This window comes from Chionomys nivalis, chromosome 15, assembly GCF_950005125.1.
Source record: "Chionomys nivalis chromosome 15, mChiNiv1.1, whole genome shotgun sequence".
NCBI lineage: Eukaryota > Metazoa > Chordata > Mammalia > Rodentia > Cricetidae > Chionomys > Chionomys nivalis.
Window position 1 is genome coordinate 62,867,827 of NC_080100.1, and position 20,820 is coordinate 62,888,646.

The following is a 20,820-nucleotide window of genomic DNA, read 5'->3' on the forward strand; positions in this document are numbered from 1 at the left end:
CTTTATTAGATAAGGAATTACCTTTGCTGGATAAAAGTTTGAGTAGCTCTATAAGCTTACATCACAGCTTCCAATGGTTCTCTCATGGCGAGCACCTAGTGAGTATTGCATTTTAGAATAGCAAATGGAAACATTTGTGTAAGTATATGTGTGATATAAAGCTTTGTTTCAGAACTATTATTAGTTCTTCCAATTAACAAAAATTGGAAGAAATAATAGCTATTAAGGTGGAGCTAGTGGCTCAGTCAACAATGAGTTGTGTACAATATTATTTTCACAATATTAAAAAGAAACTCTAAAGATGCTATTGACTGCCATTTTGCCCTACGTTTTCCATGTGTGGATATGTAAATGCCGTATATACAGTTACCTGCAATATTTAGTACACCAGCATTTCCTGAAGATGGGCAGCAGGAGTGAAGTCAGTGTTACACAGCCCGTGTATGCAGAGGCTGACCATGGAGGTTAGTGGAAGCACACTGTGTGCTGTCTTCTTGATGACAGAATCAGAATGTTTCCTTTCTGATACACTTAGTTAATAAGTTATTAACCGACATGAAGATGATCACATATAAATAAGGTCGTGACTTTAGCAAACAAAAATAAAGGATGATTGGTTAGTTATGACCTTCAGGTGAGCAACACATTCTAAGTGTAATTATATCATTAACACTTCATTTGAGATACACTAAGAGCTAAGAGTTACTGTTTATTGTCTGAAATTCAAACAGAACCAACTGTACTTTATGCTGTAACCTCCATAGGAAGTTAAAAACATCAGAGCAGCTCAATCTCAGCTTCAGTACAGGCTAGGTAAAATGCTATGTGACCTTGTGTTTTAAGTGAATATATTTGGCATTTGGAAGTTTTGTTTTCTCTCTGGTTCTAAGTTCTTTGATGACATATCTGTCCGACAAGACGGTCCTTTTGATGAATCGTAGATGGAAATTCTACACAATGGACCAATTTTTGTTTGGATAAGACAATGTTGTACTTAAGAAGAATAACATCTTTAAGAGATTTAATATAAAGATTTTCTCAATAAGCCCATGTGTGGGCTCAGACGGTCTTCAGTATAACAATATTCTGGCCCCTGACTTTCCCAGGTATGGAACAAAACAAATTATTTCTGGTGCTATCAGTTGCCTTAATAACAATACAGACTTCAAGCCCCTGTGGGATTTGGTACTATAATTTTTTATTTCGTTAAGTTTGTTTCTCTGGTCATTAGAACTTGGTAGAACTTGAGTCAGGAGTTCTGATGTTGTATTCTGGAACACCCATAAAAGCATGAGAAAACATGTTCCCTGGAGCCTGATAGAACTACCCACTTACACTCACCCAAAATGGTTCTCCATCTTAGTTGCAGACCTGATAACTTCTTAGTGTTTTTTCCATGTGAAGTTCAGGTCTTCATTTCTTTATGAATGAATTTTGATAATTTGGGTTTTTCTGTTATTTTTACAAATGACCTTTTGTTTTATCATATGCTTCTTAATAACGTATGTTTTCGCCTGCAGTTATGTCACATATGATTTAGTTTGTGACCTCACTAACATTGATTTGCAGTGCACTCAGTTTTACAGACTTGCCAGTGAACTAACTCTAGTTGTGCTGTTATGTTCTGACAAGTAGGGGATGCTGCAAGCTGGTGCAGGTGGCTGGTATCATGTCTTGAGCTCCGTCAGTTACTAAGTTTGTGCCCTGGGTCAAGTTGGTTGTTCTTGTTCTGTCTCAGTTTCTTTATCTAGAACTAAAATCATGATAATAAGATCTCAGCACATGACTCTTGAGATCAGAAAAGTTTTGTAAACTGCTAAGAGTAAGAGTGACTTGTCTAAGCTAGCAGTAGAGGGATGTATTGTTGTTGTTGTTTTCTATGTAATTAAACTTTTTGTTTCCCTTGAGCATAAATCAGAGTTTGAGTAGCTGTCAAATTGTTGAGTATAAACCTTATTTCTTAAAATTCTACACATATTTATCCTCTGTCATTTCCTTTCAGAAATGTTTAATGTCAAGCTGAACTTTCATTTCTCCATTTCTGGTGTCTTCTCATCTGTCTCCATTGTAATTTTATAGCTCTGGAAGTAATATTATCTATTACATCTTTTTTATTTCCTCAAATATAAAACCATTTCTGCATCTGTAAACACACATACTTGTGCTACTCATTAAGACCTGTTATGTTCTCCTCACCTGCTTGGAGTTGCTGTGTCCTAGGGGTTTGACTCAAGATTGTCTTCTATGTCAGTTTCCTCTCTGAGTCCTAAGAGATTGTCTATGTCAGCTCCCTCTCTGGGTCCTAAGAGATTGTCTACTATGCCAGCTCCCTCTCTGAGTCCTAAGAGATTGTCTATGTCAGCTCCCTCTCTGAGTCCTAAGAGATTGTCTTTTATGTTAGTTCCCTCTCTGAGGCCTAAGAGATGCTCAGGAGCTTGTCTGCTTTGGTCTCTTTGCCTTTGCACCCAATGGTAACCGTACTACCAAATAGTGTTATTTTTATTGTGCCTTCCCTGTGGACTGTTCTCTTGAGATAGATAGTCTTATAAGTTCAGAACTTGAGTTTGGGTGTGAGTTTGAAACTGCTAGATTACAAAGCTGCAAAAAAAAAATAGGGATAATATGAGTTATTTCATTATTAAGCTTACCTGCTAGGGAAAAAGGGCAATCATCTCAATGATGTCATGAGTTTATTACTAAACATTTACAATAAGTCAGAGGGACTGGTAATGTGTGTATTGGCAGCTGGCACAATGGACGATTTTAAACTGATGACTTTGGAGTCTGGGATTTTCCAGATATATTAGAATATAAAAGAACAATAATATTGTCCTTGTTCTTCAAATAGCAGCTCAGTCCTTTAAGTTAGAAAGTCACATTTTAAAAGGCAGGATGTCTTGAGTGTTCTTGATTGAGTAGAATTTTCTCACTTGGTGTGCTTTTGATCTTTAATGTTATATGATGGTCACAATTTGTTCATTGAAGTTCATATAATTAAAAGAAATCTTATTTCTGTTGCAATCATATTTTGATATATTTATTGCTTTATTTGTTCATCAAAGACATAAAGAATTCTTGGGATACATGTAAAAATGTGATTTACTTTAATTCATGTTGTTAACTATTGTTGCTAACTTAAATGATACACACCACTATTTGGGACTTTAAGGAATCATTATATAGAAAGTATTTTAATGATTATTTTGTTTATTTGTCAATGATTACCTATGCCTTTTAGATGGAAATGGATATATTTGAAATATAATTTTGCTAGCATTTTTCCTCAGTTCTTCATATTTCCATCTTTATCATTCTTAATGATTATTAATGAAAAAGATATGTAGTATATATATTATATGTAATCCAAGAAGTCATCTGTTTAATACATGTTTTAATGCTTACATTTTTCTTCCAGATAACAATGAAAGGAAAAAGTCAAGCTTTCAGTATCAGAAGCCGAACTCTATTATATGAACTGCTTTGTGAGCTAATTAACCCAAGGCGTAAGGACACCAGGGGATTCAGCCACTTCGCAGAGGTGACTGAGCATTTTGCCTTTTCTCTGCTGACTGATGTGACCTGTGGGTCTCCTGGCGAAAAGTAAGTACTTCGTAAAATTGTTAGTTCCCCAAACTGCATTTCCTCATGGCTTCCGAGGCAGTGAATGATGCCAGTCGACACTGAGATGATCGCAGAGCATGTGATGGTCGCTTTGCTTCTGTTGGTCAATGGGACAACTTACCGGAGGAAGGCAGCATCTCCTGCCGGAGAAATGAGTGTGGACCACCGGCACTTGGTGCTATTGTTGCAAAATATCTTCAAGAGTAAAATAAAACATCATCTTGTCTTCTCTTGCTGTCGTTCAGTCAGTGAAAAGCACATTCTGAGGAAGGATGTCGGGATTGTGTTGGGGTTCCTGCGCCCAAAAGCTGAGATATTTCTTCACAAGGAGGCAGCTCTCACACTTTAGAGTTTTCTGTGGCTGGAATTCCACAGCAGGAAGCTAGCAAGAGGGGCAAATAGCATGTAGCCCATGGTCATTATCAGCTGCAGAATCAGTTATGTAGCCGTAGGTTAGTATTTTGTGCACAGTGATGCAAGAAATTACATTCACAATCTAAATTGTGTTATTGTAGTCCAAAGAATGTTTTATTTGTATTTGACAGCCAAAATTTATGGGCATTAGAACATGGGCAGAAATTAAAATCCATCTTGATTTTCATGTTGTTCATATATTCTATCTCAAAACAAAAAGTATCATTTTATTGCATTTATTGGGTACTTGGTTAAGAATATTTATATAAACTTTATTAATTTTATCATTTATTTCAATTAAAACCATCATCCATGTTTAGTAAGTCATGATACATGAATCATTTTAGTAATGAATTCTGTAAACTAACAATGAAATCAATTGATCAAATAAAACTTTGAATATTTGTTCTTTGGTTGCAGACACATGAAGTTCAAAAATAGTAAATTACTTATAAAAGACAAGTTGTGAAATATGGAGATCATTGATTATATTAATTATATCCTTGCTATATCCAGACTGCATTAAACTGAATAATATGGATGGGCATTTTATAGATAGAAACAGTGTGATACTGAAAATTTTATAAGGTTCAACATACCCCTTCATAAAAAGTGGTGTGTATTGTATGTATAGTTTACAAATCATCCCTTTGGGTGAGCTATTGGAAGGTGGAGTTAGGACTTGTTTTATTTAAATTTAGAGATTCAGAAACTGAGGTTCAGGGTCCTGCTTACCTTGACAAGGTTTACATGTGTAGTTCATGGAGAGTCTCATGCTCAGCCATAGTTCCATAGCCCCTCCCAGCAGCCATGCTGTGTGATAAACCCAACCTTACAGCCCAAATTTTTGTTAGAGATCCACTCCAGGGTATGGTGGAGTTAGGAAACATTTCCCATCTGCTTAGTCTGCTACGAGGCTAATGCGTCTTCTGAGTGGGAAAATCAGCAAAAAAATTGGCAACATCTCACAGGAGCCTGTTTGGGACATGCTCTTTCTTGTCCTTACATGGTTCCTACATGACCACCTGCAATAAATGCGGTGCTAGTCTATCTTCATGCCATCTACATGTCTCCAATCCTGGCTACAGATACCTCTGGCATAGATTAGTTGCTTGCATTGAGACCACAGAATATATTTGGTATATTGACAATGGGATCTAGAGTAACCACTTAAATCAAGTACAACAATGCAATTAGCCCTGAGGATGATTACTGTACCCCTGTAAAGGGGTGCCAGGTAACATGCACCTCTCCCCACTTTGGTCTATATGAAACAGATGGTGGCCTTAGCAAAGAGATTACATTTACAGGACAAAGAAGTAAGAGGTTAAGGCGTCAGCAGCAGTTTGTTTTCAACAGTTAAAAGGGGTGAGAATCTGGGGTACTTGTAGGAGTAAGATACTGTGTGTGTTGTTCTCTTACAAAGTGGCAGGAACCATGAGGGCTCTGACTAGTCTGAGTGTCTTGGGAGCGGGTTAATAGAGTGTTGTTCAGCTGGGTGGCTGAAGTTCTCTGGTTTCTGTGGCTTTGTGCCTAGCAAGGGGCTCTGTGGCTGAGCTATAACTGTGTTTGAAATGGGAGGCAGAGGGACGAGATTGACAAGCTATTGTTGAGGTATGTGGGGCCCATAAATATTGAGGTGTTTACATAGGCTTGACCAGAGACCTAGCATCCTGGATAAGATAGAATAGAATATCAAAGCCACTGACCACTGCATTTATTTACTTATTTATTCATTTTCATTACATTATAAAGTTACTTTAAAATTTTTTCATATACTATATTTTGATCATATTCTTTCCTCTCCACCAAATCCTTCTAGATCGTCCCCACCTCCCTACCCACCCAACTTCATGTTCTTTTTCTCTTTCAAAAAGACCCACATCTCCAGCCAAGCCAAAACAAAATCATAAAAGACAAAAACAGCTACATAAGGATCATGGCATCTGTTTATTGTTGGTCAGCTATGGCTGAGCCTGAGGACTGCCCTGGCGTGTGGTTGGTACAACTGATACTGAACACTTTAAATGCTATTGGTCAAGCCTTGAAAGAGACTTGTTATAAAAAGGACAAGCAGCTGGGGAAGAAGGTTCCCTTTACTCTGCCATTTCCCACATCTTTCATTTAGCCTGTCTGACCCTTTGCTCACATTGCAGGTCATAGCAAGGTATCATTTTGATCCACTCTTTAACTACATACTCTGTATACACTGTGACCGATAGAACCTTTACCATTGAACAGATACATCTCACAGTGTCTTAATAGTCTCCACATTGTTGAAAGCAGGTTTCATGTTTACATTATCTTGGTATCTGCTCGCTATTGCAAAGCTGATGATGCTAGGAACAACTCATTACAAATTTTAGAGGAAATAGTTACAAATTCTCATTCCTTGAACCATCTGTATGCTCTCTGTGTAAGGACTGTGCCTTCGCAAGGCTGGGATGTCACCTGTACTTTAAACCAAGTCCACAGGAGTTCAGCTCACATTGAGGTTTGAAAGCAATTTAACTGAGCATAGGATCTCAGTTTTGTGAGAAAAGCAGAAATGTCAGAAGCATCAAGACCATTATTCAGATCTGTTTTCTTTCTCTTAAATTTTTTTTTTCATTTTACATACCAACCCCAGTTACCCCCCCCCCCCCTTCTTTCACCCTCCCCAACTCTCCTCCATCCTACCTCCCATCCACTCCTGAGATGAGGTAAGGCCTCTTTTGGGGAGTCAACGAAGTCTGGCATACCAAGTTGACACAGGACCAAGCCCCTCCCACCTGTATCAAAGCTGAGCAAGGTATTCCTATCATAGGGAATAGGCTCTAAAAAGTCAGTTTATAAACCCAGGATAAGGCCTGGTCCCAATTTCAGGGCCTTCCCCAACAGATCAAGCCAGATAACTGTCACCACAATCAGAGGGCCTCGTTTGGTTCCACACAGGTTCCCTAGCTGTTAGTCCAGAGTCTGTGAGCTCCCATCAGCTGTCTCTGTAGTTTTCCCGTCATGATCGTGACTGCCTTCCTCATGGGATCCCTCCTCCCTCTCTTTGACTGGACTCTGGGAGCTAGGTTTGGTTCATGGCTGTGGATCACTGCATCTGTTTCCATCAGTGACTGGATGTAGGTTCTCTGATGACAATTAGGGCAGTCACTAATCTGATTAGAGGGGAGGCCAGTTCAGGAGCCCTCTCCAGTATTGCTAGGAGTCTTGGTCTGTGCCTAGCTAGGTCAGATCTGTTTTCTTACTAGCTGGATGATTATATTAGAAGGTTCTGATGTACTGGAAAGGTATGGGTCACCTGAAAAATGTAACTATAGATTAGATACATGTACCTTATGATTTTAAATAAAAAGGTTTCACTCTAGTGGAAATATCCTTTCCTCAGCCTGCTCTACCATAGCCTGTGACTAACACAAACAGTACATTCTAAGCCACAGATTGTACTGTGATAACCGTGTAACAGTTTCCAGTTACTCCTGTTTTAGGTTACAAGAAAGATCAAGCAAAGGAAAGATGTAAGCATCGCTGGGAAACCAAAAGCAGATGGCGATTTAGTGTTGGGATTAGTAGAGTCATTGCTGTACACGAAGAGAAAAATCCTCAATTTAAACATTTGAGCAAATACAGTTGGGTGTGTTGACAGAAATGCAGTTGGGTGTGTTGATAGAAATGCAGTTGGATGTGTTGATAGAAATACAGTTGGGTGTGTTGATAGAAATGCAGTTGGGTGTGTTGATAGAAATGCAGTTGGGTGTGTTGATAGAAATGCAGTTGGGTGTGTTGATAGAAATGCAGTTGGGTATGCAGATGCAAATACCTGTCACCTCAACACAGGCTTGTTTTCTCTTGTAGAAGCAAAACCATCCTTGATAGTTGCCCCTATTTGTCAATACTGGCTCTTCGCTGGTACCCTCAGCAAATCAATGGACACAGGTTTGAAGGAAAGGAAGGTGATTACATTCAAATTCCGGAGAGGTTGTTGGATGTTCCTGATGCAGAAATGGCAGCTGGGAAAGGGGCATGCGCATTAGTCCAGTTTGTGGAATACAGCAGCCAGCAGTGGTTCATAGCAGGAAACAGCCTTCCTGCCCTGAAAGACAAGGTAACCTCTCAATGAAAATGATGTGATATTTTATCTTATTTCTCCTTTATCAGAAACACTTAGAACACATTAGCTTAGGAGTAGCATGAACATTATTCTCTCTGTAAGCCATTTGTAGTACTTTTAACTTCAGAATGTTTTATGGAGTACGTATGTATGTATAAGGACAGAGTCTTGGCATATACCTACCTTCTCAGGAGGACAGCCAGTGATACTTACAGGGGGTGTGGTCAGCTAAAGATGGACAGCGAGTGCCGTGGAGTTGGACTGTGATAGTCGAAAGCTGGTCAGAGTTGCATTCAGTAAGAGAGCCAGCTAAAGGTACTGAAAGAAACACTATAGTGCCAGGCATTAGCAAAACGAAGTCCAGTTTTGACCGGGGGACTCAGTCATATCCCTGGTTGGAAAATTCCCATTAAATTTTCTGTTTCTTCTGACCTTACAGGTGTTGTCCCTGAATGTGAAAGGTCGGAGTGCTCAAGCCCTGCCTAGCAACAATGAGGTTCTCTACAGGATTTATGCAGCTGAGCCTAAAATCGTTCCTCATACATCTCTCTGTCTCCTCTGGAATCCGGCTGCAGCCAGGTGTGGACTGATAGATGTTAAGAACAGTTTGTATTATAAAAATAATTCTTAATTAAAAAAAAAAAACAAAACAGAAAAACAACAGCAACAAAAAATAAGAACAGTGTTTGGTGCTTCCCATCCGGAAACATCCGGAAACACCCGGAGACACCGCACCTGTGTGTGTTGAGCATAGGTGGTAGCCTCAGGTGAGACTTCAGACTGAGGAGCAATCTCCCCTGTAAGTAAGGTAAATCAGTAACAGAAATAGTCTAGCATCATTCCACTGGGGAGCTGCTGGTAGTTGAACTATGTGTGCAGGATGTTTGTTATTCCTTCTTCATTATAGATATTCTCATGCGCTGTATCTTGAGTTACTCTCTGGTTAGATTAACTTTGCTGAAGTTCTCAGTTAATTTGTTCCACATAAAAGGAAGTTCTTCCTGCAGCGCCGCCCCTGCGATTCAGGAGCTGTGGCTTGTGTTTAGAGGGATCAGCAGGGTTTAAGAATTCTTGCTCACAGCTAACTCAGACTCCTTTTGGGATTAAACCCAGACAGCACAGCAATGAAAGGTTGAATGTCTCTTTGAGTCTCTTTGGCCTCTGGGCTTAGGTTCCCGAGAAAGTAACTGTCACTAAAATCCTAGTCCATGCTGTAGCGTCTGCTCTTGTTGGAAGAGGGGGATCTGTTGTCTATGTCAGCCACGAAATTCTGTTTATGACTGGATTTCAGCCTGACAGGGAAACCAACTCATCTATTTGGGTCAGTCTTTCTTTCTCCTCACTAAAATATTTTGAACAGAAATTCCTAATGTGTGATGCTGGATCTTAAACCTGATACATAATGTTCTCTATATGTGATGGTTCAACGTATAGTGTTATACTTGAAGTGTATGCAGAAATAACTCTTTCCTGAAACTACTAGAACCTTGAACTCTGACCTTTCCCACATTGGCAGTCTGTGATATGACGCTGAGCAATGACTGAGCCATGGTAGCAGCAGTCTGCTCATGAGGGTGAACAGCCAAGTGTGCCATGTTGGTGCCAGTGAGTTAGGTGAAACACCACGACCAAGGCAACTTATAAAGAAAGTGTTTAATCTGAATCCTGCTTACAGTTTCAGAGGGTCAGAGTCACTGGCTATCATGCCAGGGAGTGTGGCAGGAGGCAGGCAGGCATGGTGCTGGGGCAGAAGCTGGGAGCTTACATCTTATCTGTAAGATGTAGGCGGGGAGGGGGCTGGCATGGTCTTTTGAAACTTCAAAACATTCATGGTAACACCCCTCATCCCACCAGCCACACCTCTTTGAACAAGGGCATACATACCCCTAATACTTCTCAAACATTCAATTATATGAGTCTGTGGGGGACCACTTTCCTTCAAATCACTATAGCATACAAGTAATTCATAATTCATGTGGTGTGGTGCAAAATGCAAGACTATTGAAAGCAGGAGGAGAGGTTAGTCTCCCCCCCCCCCACACACACACAGTGGCTGCTGTTCTGGCTGGTTTTTATGTCAATTTGACACAAGCTAGAGTCATCGAGAGGAAGGAGCCTCCATTGAGGAAACACCTCCATAAGACAGAGTTGTAAGGCATTTTCTTAACTAGTGATCAATGGGGGAAGGTCCAGCCTATTGTGGATGGTGGTATCCCTGGGCTCTTGGTCCTGGGTTCTATAAGAAAGCAGGATGACTCCATGGGGAGTGAGCCAGTAAGCAGCTCCCTTCGATGGCCTCTGTATCAGCTCCTGCCTCCAGACTCCTGCCCCATTTGAGTTCCTGTCCTGACTTCCTTTGGTAATGAACAGCAATATGGAAGAGTAAGCTGAATAAACCCTTTTTTCTTCAGCTTGTGTTTTGGTCATGGCGTTTCATCATAGCAATAGAAGCCCTGCCTAATGCTGATCTGTGGAGATGCATACAAGCCATGACCATGATGGTCTGTTGAGATCCATATAAGCCATTGCTGTGCTGATCTGTTGGTATTCACACATACCGTAGCTATTTTGATCAGTGGGAATTTTTGAATGACAGAAAAGAACAAATTTGCTTTAGGATGGTTAAGGAAGTTACACTATTGCTGAGCAGGCTAGCTTCTTTGGTACAGCAAATGCTCTGGCAGGTGTGGTTGGTCTTTACACTGACTCTTAGGTGTCTTGATGGAAGCTATCGGGTCATGTCCTGGACAAGATATTCCCTCTGGTGTTCCTTCTGGAAAGTGTAGTCTGCTTAAGTTCCGAGTAAAGAACAGTTGATTTCAGCTAGTTATTTTTCCTCTAAAAACACTCTGAACATCTCTGAAATATTATTGAAAGAACAGTTACTATTGTGTTTTGTTCTAGCTGGTTGTCTGACAGCCAATTTTGCAAAGTAGTTGAAGATACTTTGGACTACGTGGAATGTGCCTGTTCATACATGTCTGTGTATGCTGTCTACGCCAAGACTGACCGCTCGTCCTCATACAATGAAGCTTTTTTCTCTTCTGGGTTTATTTGTATCTCAGGTCAGTGGAAAGGTTTTCAAGTTATGAATTTTAAATACATGTGAAAATGAAACTTTTCCACAGTTCCTTTGTGTAAGATGTGAGCATACTATGATTCATCATTTTCCCATCAACTTAATCATTAATACATACAGCAAGTATTTATGGAGGGTCAACTCTGAACTTCTTTGCAGGACAAGCCATGCTTTCATGAAAATCTGGGATACAGCGTGAGATAGAGATTAGATAACAGGAAGGGAGCCATTTGTGTTGTATTGGGTTTTAGAGCTTAGGTTATACAGTTAGAATATTGGGATGATATAAACCAATACATATAAAAATTGTGTTTTCATTAAAACAAATATTTTATGGAATCAGCTGCGCAGCAGTCTACAACTTTGGTGCATATCAAACCCTATGCTAAAAATTATCTTCTATTCAACATATTTAGCCTCCTTTTTATTTCAGTAATAGGAACTTGGATTTTATTAATGTCTGTCAAGCTGTTTATGTACAACATAACTATAGACTTATTCTCAGTTGCTTCTAGAGCCTTGAGCATCAGACTGGCAGTGTTCAGGTATGCCAAGGTAGACTCCATATGAAAGCTTAGACCATAACACATCTGCCGATGACTTAGGTCACACCCATGCAGCCCCCTGATTGTTGGTTCAGTCTCTGTGTGTCCTTGTAAGCCCAGGTGAGTTGATTCTGTGGATTTTCTTGTGGTGTATTTGACCCCTCTGGTTCTTAGCAATCCTTCTTCCCCTCATCAGCAGGATTCTCCTAGCTCCACCTAATGTTTAACTATGGGTCTCTGTGTCTGTTTCCATCAGCTGCTGGATGAAACCTCTCTCATGACAATTGGGTTAGGCACCAATCTATGAGTACAGCAGAATATCACTGGGCATTATTACATGAATGTTCTTTTTGTTTCCAGTTGTGTTTGTTCTATCCCAGGTCTCTGGGTATCCAGCCTCTGAGTCCTAGTGCTCCAGGTAGTATCGGGGTGGGCTTGCTCTCATGGCATGGTCTCAGGTTGGACTGTCATTGGTTGGCCATTCCCACAATTTCTGCACCACCGTTATTCCAACACATCGTGTAGCCAGGTCAGTCCTATTTCTTGTTGAAGAAATAAGTAACATACAGCGTGTTTCAGATCAGATGTGGTTTTCTGTAATGCACCAACTTCGTACTTTCAAACCATAATATCTCAGTCACTTGGATACAAATTCTGAAATACAGTGTATTCTTTCATCACTCAGGAAGAATTAACAGTTCTTTGCATTAGGATTTTCTGTGATAGTGAAAATATTTTATACTGTCTAATATGTGAGATATTGGCCATATGGGGTCATGTATCCTTGAAATATGACTGAAATTTAAGTTCTATTTAATTTGACTTATGGAAATTTAAATTTAAAAAACTTCCAACGGCGAGTAGCTATTGTGTTCAGGATCCACTTCTTAATTATCAAGGCTCTTGTGTCTCTGGCAACATTACCCATCCCCTAACACATGGAGTTGTGTGCTCCAAGGTACTTCATGCTGAGAGTTGTCCCTACTGGAGATCTTTTCAGGTTTGGCTGCTTTTCCTTACCACCCTTAGCTTATTAGTAGCACTAACCCCAGCACATTGCACAGATGGGAAACCTAAAGAAGTATCAACTCAGCTGCGATTTGTAACAATACAGAAGAAAAACCCTACAATCACAAGTAGCATGAGGTAGAAAGATAAGAAAAAAACTTAAGTTAAAGAACTAATACGTGACTTAATAATGAGGTAATAGTAAGCTGATCTCATTTGGATTTATCTAAAGAGGAAGTAGGTATAAATAGGGTGAAAGACTGCAACCTTAAAATGCAAAATTCATAAATATTTTAAAGATAAATTTGTAGAAAATTTACTAGCATTTGTCTTGTGTGGGGCTAAATTGCAGGGACAGGGAAGTATTTTTACCTGTAAAATTTGATGAACAACAACGTCTCCTGGCTCTGCCTACTCAATACAGACAACACATGTGTTTATATTTACATAAATACTCCAAAACTGTGTGTATAAGATCTGTGGTCAAGTCTGACAGCTGCAAAGGATATCTCTGCTGCAGAGCTGGGCTCTGCCATGTGTCGTCGATGTTGCTGTTTGTGAAGAACAGCGCCTCTTCCTCCTTTTCAATGTGTAGACAATCATTAGTGTCAGCGATGCAGTGAAGGTTCGTTCTCTTCCAGCTCAATCTGTGCTCAATACAGGGCTAGAAAAAAAAAGAATATTACTCAGGCAGCAGATTGTTTCTCTGTAGAATTGCCAAGAAATAAAACCTTAAAGGCTCTATATTTATATATATATACCTCATATATTTAGGTAATATATGGAGTTATAGTTTGTTATACTTTATTTTAGAAATTCTATCATTATATATTCTACGTTTTGTGATTTGAATATTTATAGTAAGGAATGTGAGCAAAGGAAAAATATTTCCTTGTAAACGTTAGGCATGTATGCTGAACATAACTCTCTTTTTCCAGAGTGAGGAAAGGGTGTTTCCTAAATTTGGATATTAGTGGTACTTAAATTTGTATATAGTGATTTAGAAACTTCATAACTAAAATATTTATTTCTTTAAAGCTTAAGTATTCTATATCCTGCCCAAAGCCAGATGGCTTTGCCTAGTTTAGAGTACAGCTTGTTTAGGATTCTCATGAGAATTCTCTCAGTGAAGAATGAACCGGTGCGGTGCTCTAGTTAGCTTCTTATTGCGGTGCTAGAATGTCCATCGAAAGCATCTTGGGGAGGAGAGTGATGATTCTGGCTCACAGCTGGAGACCATGAATGAAAGACAGGGAAGGAGATCAAGGCAGGACCCAGAGGCAGAATCTGAAGCAGAGGCCATGGAAGACACTGGCCTGGTTTCCCTTGCTCACTCAGCTTGCCTTTTTGTATGACCCAGACCACCTGCTCAGGGTGGTATTCCTCATAGTGAGCTGGCCTTCACACATCAGTCTTAGTCAAGAAAATGCCCCCACAATCTTTCTTCCAGTCCAAGTTGATGAAGGGATTTTTCTCAGTGGAGGGTCCCTCTTCCCAGATGACTCTGGCTTGTGCCGTGTTGACATGGAACTAGCCAGCATGGCCAGATAACTGTGACACATTATGTTGAAACGTTAATAAATTCTGCACACCTTCCACTTTCTCCTGCCCATAATAAAATCCACTTTCTTCCCGGGATTTGATTCCTGAACTACAATCAGGAGCTATAGTAGCATTTTAACGAAGCTTTTTTTTTTTTTATACACAATCATATATTTATAAGCTGATCCCATTTAATTGTGCTAAGCTTCTATGGTGGACCAGGAATACAATGTTGAATTGATGACCAAATGAGGAGGGAAAAAATATCACCGAATAAATACTTCTTCCGAAGTAGAGAGAGCAGGAAATGTATGTACCCTCCCTTGGCCAGGACTCAGCCCTTTGCCTTTCATTGTTAATGCCCAACCCAGGGAACTTGCAGTAAATACATATTTGTGATCGTGTTGTTTATACTGAGAAGAAAATGTGCTTAGGGCTTCCTTTGAAGTCACCGTATTATACACACACATAAGCACACACCTTTAAGCGTGAATTTGAGCAACATATAAATATCCTAGGGGCTCAAAGGACACAGTGATTGGTTGTGAGCAGCAGCGGCGGTAAAGAAGAAAGGGAAGGTGTAAAACCTACCTGACCGCCGTCTGTGGAAACACTATCACCTGTGTGGGTTGCTCTGGAGGCAGCCCCAGCACCTGCACACCAGATTCGGGATAGCACTTGTGCTAAGAGTGGATTGCTCCAGACTTCCCGGAGGAGCTTCTAGACAAAAAGCCCTGTTCCACATTACAGGGAGTTTCCTCTACTCTATTGAAATGTAAAATATAATTGAACTATTTTTTTCTAAAAAGAATCCTGAGGGGCACTTCTGAACAGAAACCAGTCGGAAGACCCTGGGTAGGCGTTTTGTAGACAGTTAACTCTTTTGTTCTTCATGTGGTTTGCTCTGGAAACTCATTGCAAAGCTCCGGAGAATATAAGGGAGAACAAAATGTTAAAACGGTGCAAAGTCTCGGATCTGGCAAGGGGGCACTGATAGTAAATGAGGTACTATATGGATTGCGCATGGTTGGTGGTCTGTGCATGCCAGCATTTGCAATGCTTCAATGGTTCTTAGACAAAACCATCCGGTCCACAAAAACATGTGGTAAAAAGTCCAAATGAACAAACAAGTGATCACTGTTTATTAAATTACTATCTGAAAACTTTAAGGCAGAAAATATTCTTAAAGTATTCTGCCTTCAAGTTCTAGTACAATGATGCGTGGCTATAATTCTAATACTCAGGAGGCTAAGGCAGAGGAATTGCAATTTTAAGGCCAAAGGTTTAAAGATAGTAATGCCAGCTAGAAATGGAAATTTTTATTCTTAATTTCATTGTGGAAGAAAGAACAAAACTTCTCCTGGTTTTGACACGCAGCAACCGAGGGTTATCTAAAGTTCATCGTTACTGCTGCTGTGGTCATAAGAATGCTTCTGTTAGCTGAAAATGGGTAATTATGAACATCAGTTTTGGGGGGGAATCATTCACAATCCCAAACGTTCTAGTCACCTTTCTAAATATTTTTGCTTACCCAAGCCATTTACTCTAAAATAAAATAAAATAAAATAAAATAAAATAAAATAAAATAAACCAACTTTAAACTTAGGTTGCAAAAGCACATTTTAAACAGTAAAATGGACTAATAGCAACTTAGAAAATAAAATGCTTATTAAAACTATAGTGTTAATTATTTTTACCTTCCTCTTTACATAGCAGACAGCTCATAAATAATTGGAAAATTAAAGTTGTACTTTGGGTTAATTGATAAATGACAAGATGGTATATATCACGCAAAATCACGGGATATGTTGTGATTTCAGCACAATTGTTCCCAAAGGTACTATGCTCTGCTGTATATAGGCTGGGCTTTTGTACTGAACTGTCCCAGAGATTTTTCCTTCTGGACACACAATCTCTTCATGGATTAGGAAAGCTCAGGAGGGATCTTTTGTTTTTACAGGTCTCTGCTTGGCTGTTGTTTCACATGTGTTCTGTGCCAGATATTCCATGTTTGCAGCCAAACTGCTGACACACATGATGGCAGCCAGCTTAGGAACACAGGTAGGAGACAGACGGCCATTCTGATTCGTCATGAGATGCCCTTGTCTTCTCTTCTATGGTCCTTGAACTGAATGTCCATGAGTAACTTTTCTCAATTTAGCTGTTTGCTTTTATATTGGAGAAATGTGGAGAAGAAGGGAAGCATTCAAAAATGATAATATCAGGCTCAGAATGTGTATTTAAAAATGATTTGTTTTATTATTGAAGTTACAATGACCTTGTTTCTCCATTGCCTTTTTTCTGCCCAAACTTAGTTACATACTCCTTTGCTCTCTGTCAAATTCATGGCCTCTTTTTTTAAACCTATCTATATATGTAAATATATATAAAACTCTATATAGAGAGCATTTTGCTACTGTTATGAATTTTAATGTAAATATCTGATATGTATGATATCTGATAAAGTGCCATTCAACTCCAAAGGGTCATGACCCACATGTTGAGAACCACTCTTTTAGAAGAACAACAGTATTACGTTTTCCCCTAGGTCTGTGGCTTATCTAGTCCCAGGTTCTTGGCCACCTGGGCAGTGTGCCATTTAGAATGACTGATTTCTAGATTGGCGGCTGGTTATATGAATGAACTCAACTTTTATAAATCTTTCATTGCGCACTGATACTTAGCAAACTCGTGTGCTTTATTGAAGTACCAGAGGGGCTAAACTGGAAAACTATCTGGAACACTGGCATTCTGTTACATTTTTGTAGTTATAGTTGTTGCTCCAGGAATGACAGTGTCCTTTAGATTTCATAACATTTTTTTCAGAGAAAAATTAAGAGTTATATTCCTGGTTCTATTTTTAAAGAATGTACAGACTATAGAAATTAGCCCGTTTTCCAAAAGGAGGCTGCATCAACCTGACAGGTAATTTACATTACCCAGGAGCCGGTCATAACTGTCTGATCTTGTCTAGGCTTTTTGTATCTAACACAGTAAAGAACTTGCCTACTGTAATTAGAGTTTCCTTGGCTGTAGTCACCACCCATTTTGGTGGTATTTTGGCAGCAGCATTTATATAAGATTTAATTATAGTACCATATTATTATAGACCATTCTTAAGCATGCTAGCAGACAAATTTGCTCGTGTCTGGGGATGAGAAAGAAAGACCAGAATCTTATGTGTTAGAACATTGCCTACAGAGTCAAATTGGGCTTAATACCAATTTTGAAGAAAAAGATTAGTCAAGTGTATACATTTCCAGCATAATTTTAGAATGGGTAAAACAATATGGCATAAAAATCATGTAAGGAATGACTTGTGGCACAAAATAACTAAAAAATATGTTTTAATAGCTTATTTTACCCAAGGTAATGTTTTAGTTATTTCATGTTGGAAGTCATACAGTATAGAATTGGTGTAAGTTTCATAGAAGTACTGTTTTCTCAACATATTAGCCAGCTACTTGGAATTTTAGATATACTGTCTAACTTAAAGTGAATGTTTTTCTCAGTTATCTAGGCAAAAACTTTTAAATATTTATTTTATTTTTAGCTCCCAAAGACTGAAGTGGCAAGCATGGGGCCTGCATGGGTCTGCACCAGGGCCTCTGCATATGTGTTGTAGCTGCTAGCTTAGTGCTTTTTTGGGACTCCTAAGAGTGGGAGCAGGTATGCTCTGACTCTTGCCTGCTCTTGGGACTCTTGTTTTGCTTTTGGGTTGCCTTGTCTAGCCCTGACATGAGGGCTTTCATCTTGTCTAATTGTGTCTTGTTTGGTCATGTTTGGTTGTTGTCTCTTAGAGGCCTGCTCTTTTCTGAAGGGAAAGGGATGGGGAGAGGGAGTGGATCTGAGGGAGATGGGAGGTGAGGGGGAGAGAGATGGGAGGAGTAGACAGAGGGGAAACTGTGGTCTGGGAGTAAAATACTTATTTTATTCTGAATACTATGTGTGTATGTGGGGGAGATGTGCTCACAAACAAGGGTTCCAGCAGAGAGAAGAAGGTATTGCATTCTGTGGAACTGAATTCATTGGCTGTGGTGAGTCACCCAGCATGAGTGCTGGGAACAGAACTCAGATCCTCAGCAAGGGCAGCAAGTGCTCTGAACTGCTGATCTGTCTTTCCAGCTCCAAAATAAGAAATGGAGATGTCTCCAGAAACAACGGCTTCTACACATTCCAAATCCTGAAGCATTTGTAGTAAAGTTGTAGATTTGTATTATTGGGGTCATTACAAGTCCAGCCATGGGGCTCTTATTTTGGACCCTCTATCCTTGCAAAATAGACATCATTAGAGCTGAAATTAACTGGAGGAAAAAAGCAATTGTCCTTGCTAAAGGAATGAAATGTCTCTAGTTAGTTTTTCCAGGAGTTTTATTTGTGAATACTGGGTATACAGGCATTCCATGACCTTTCCTCTTCAGGACTTAGTTGATTGTGGTGTGTGTGTGTGTGTGTGTGTGTAACAGGGAGCAGGATCTCATGTAGCATGGCTACCTTGAACTTGTTATGTAGCTGAGGATGACCTTGAACTTCTGTTCTTTCTGCATCCACTTGTAGCATGCTGATGTTAAAGACTTGCATTTCCATACTGATTTATGCTTTGTTGGAATTTGAACCCAAGACCTTGGGCATGTTAGTCAAACCCGACCCTCTGAGACCTAGGTCTCATCCCTCTTGACCTTTTTGAAGTAGTACAGAGTCATGTATTTGTGAATCAGGCTGTCTGAAAAGTGTTCTCAAGTTTGGTTGTTTTCTAATTCTGGAAACATATAGAATATTGTATCATCAATTCACTACATATTTATTATATCCAGAAATGGAGGAAGATGCAAGCATCAGTAGATTGTTCTTGTATTGAAGTTTGAAGGGTAAGGAGGTGGGAGAAAGAGATATCAAAATATGATCAATATACATTTTGGGGAAAAATTAATTTAAAAAGTCAAATATTAATGATTCAAATCAAGTGGGTCATTCTCTTTGAGTTTAATTGACCATAATACGCCAGCAGGTGGCAGTAGAAGATTTTTTTCTCCCCCAAAAATCAAATCAGTACCAAATCAGTACCAAATCAGTACTACGGAGTTGGGGTTGGGTAAGAACTAAAGAATGCTTTCAAAGATTTCTTTGGTTGAGCTCAGAGAATTTGCAACATAGCAAATACACGTTTATGGGTGCCTGGCTTTGTCCTTTTGTCCCTTATATTTAAAATCAGAGTGAATTCATTTGTATGCGTGTGTAGGTTAATAGCAGACAGCTTCTATCTACCTGTTCTTGGAAATGCCTTGCTGCTCCCGCCAGTCCTTTAAAATACAGGGACACAGAATTATTTTCCATCATTACATTTATGCTAATAGCAATGTGCCCACTACTGATATAGAAATTTGTGTTTCTTGGGATATCATAGAACTTCTGAGATACGGTTTATATTTTTAGTAGTTTATCAAAAGTGATGTATTTTTCTCCAGTGTCAAGTTGTATTTTCTCATTTATCTACAAGAAAATGATAAAATGGCAAGAAGGTGTGGGAGCACCCATTTCCAGGGTGATGGGAAACAGAGCCAACCGACTTTCATGGCGCTGGCAGATATTCCTGGGAAAAAACATCAAGTTCTATCTTTGGAACATTTATCTTACAATCACTTTGCCCTGTGTGTACCGTGAGCAGGCTTGTGAGCGGCAGGGACAAAGGGCACCTTTGCTGCTCAGGGCTTTCAGTTCCAGGGGTTCTATCGGGAAAAGCAACTCCCTAAATCTAAAAAAAGAACAGAAAGATAACACTGTGTTTACTCAGATTAATAAAACCTGCCAACGGGGAAACATTTGATTTCTCTGTTTCTTTTTGTCTGTTGGCTTTTCACCTTGTCTTCTGAAGCGGAATAACAAATCTGTCTGTAGAACCTTTATGTGAGTGGATGCCGTTCCAAGTCCCATTGAGCCTCTATATGGATTGACACTGGCCAATGGCATGAGCTTAGACGATGAAATACTTCAGTGGTTTTTGTTTTATTTATTTTTTTTGTCAGCCGTTGGTTGTGCATGGATACTAGATTTGCCTCTCTTCTCCCATGAAGACAAAAGAGGATTCTTGTTAATTCTGAGCACTGTTATGTAGAGATCCGCAACAGTTGAGCTGCTTCTTATTTTGCAACACTTAGGAAGGTCATTGGACAATGTCTCCTTCCCAGGCAGGATCCAGATTGTGCACAACTGCTAAAAGGCTTTCCCCTTGAATCTGAGCTTTCTGGTGTTTTACCTCTGAGTACCTAACATCTTTGCAAGTTTCTGAGGGTCACTGACTGCATCTCTAAAGCCAAAGCCATGTGATCCAAGAGCAGTGGTTTCTTTTGGTAGGACGGGGCCTAATTTTTCCAAGCAACTTGACCTGTTGTGTTGAAACTGTTACTGAAAAAAAAGATCATGCAATTACTGCCCTAAATGCTATATCTAACTAGGAACTCTGTCTGTCTACCAATTGTATGTATGCTTGTATGTATATGTATTTATGTATG

At 39.5% G+C, this 20,820-nt stretch overlaps 1 protein-coding gene across 1 annotated transcript in view; it reads left to right on the forward strand.

Annotated features, from left to right (window-relative positions):
* Adgrv1 (adhesion G protein-coupled receptor V1) overlaps nucleotides 1-20,820 on the forward strand; it is a 550,578-nt gene that overhangs the window by 230,030 nt on the left and 299,728 nt on the right. Inside the window, exons 80-84 of the mRNA XM_057789515.1 lie at nucleotides 3,416-3,600; nucleotides 7,882-8,131; nucleotides 8,577-8,716; nucleotides 11,042-11,202; nucleotides 16,272-16,372. Of these exons, the coding sequence (XP_057645498.1) occupies nucleotides 3,416-3,600; nucleotides 7,882-8,131; nucleotides 8,577-8,716; nucleotides 11,042-11,202; nucleotides 16,272-16,372 (837 nt within the window). The remainder of the gene's footprint in view (nucleotides 1-3,415; nucleotides 3,601-7,881; nucleotides 8,132-8,576; nucleotides 8,717-11,041; nucleotides 11,203-16,271; nucleotides 16,373-20,820) is intronic.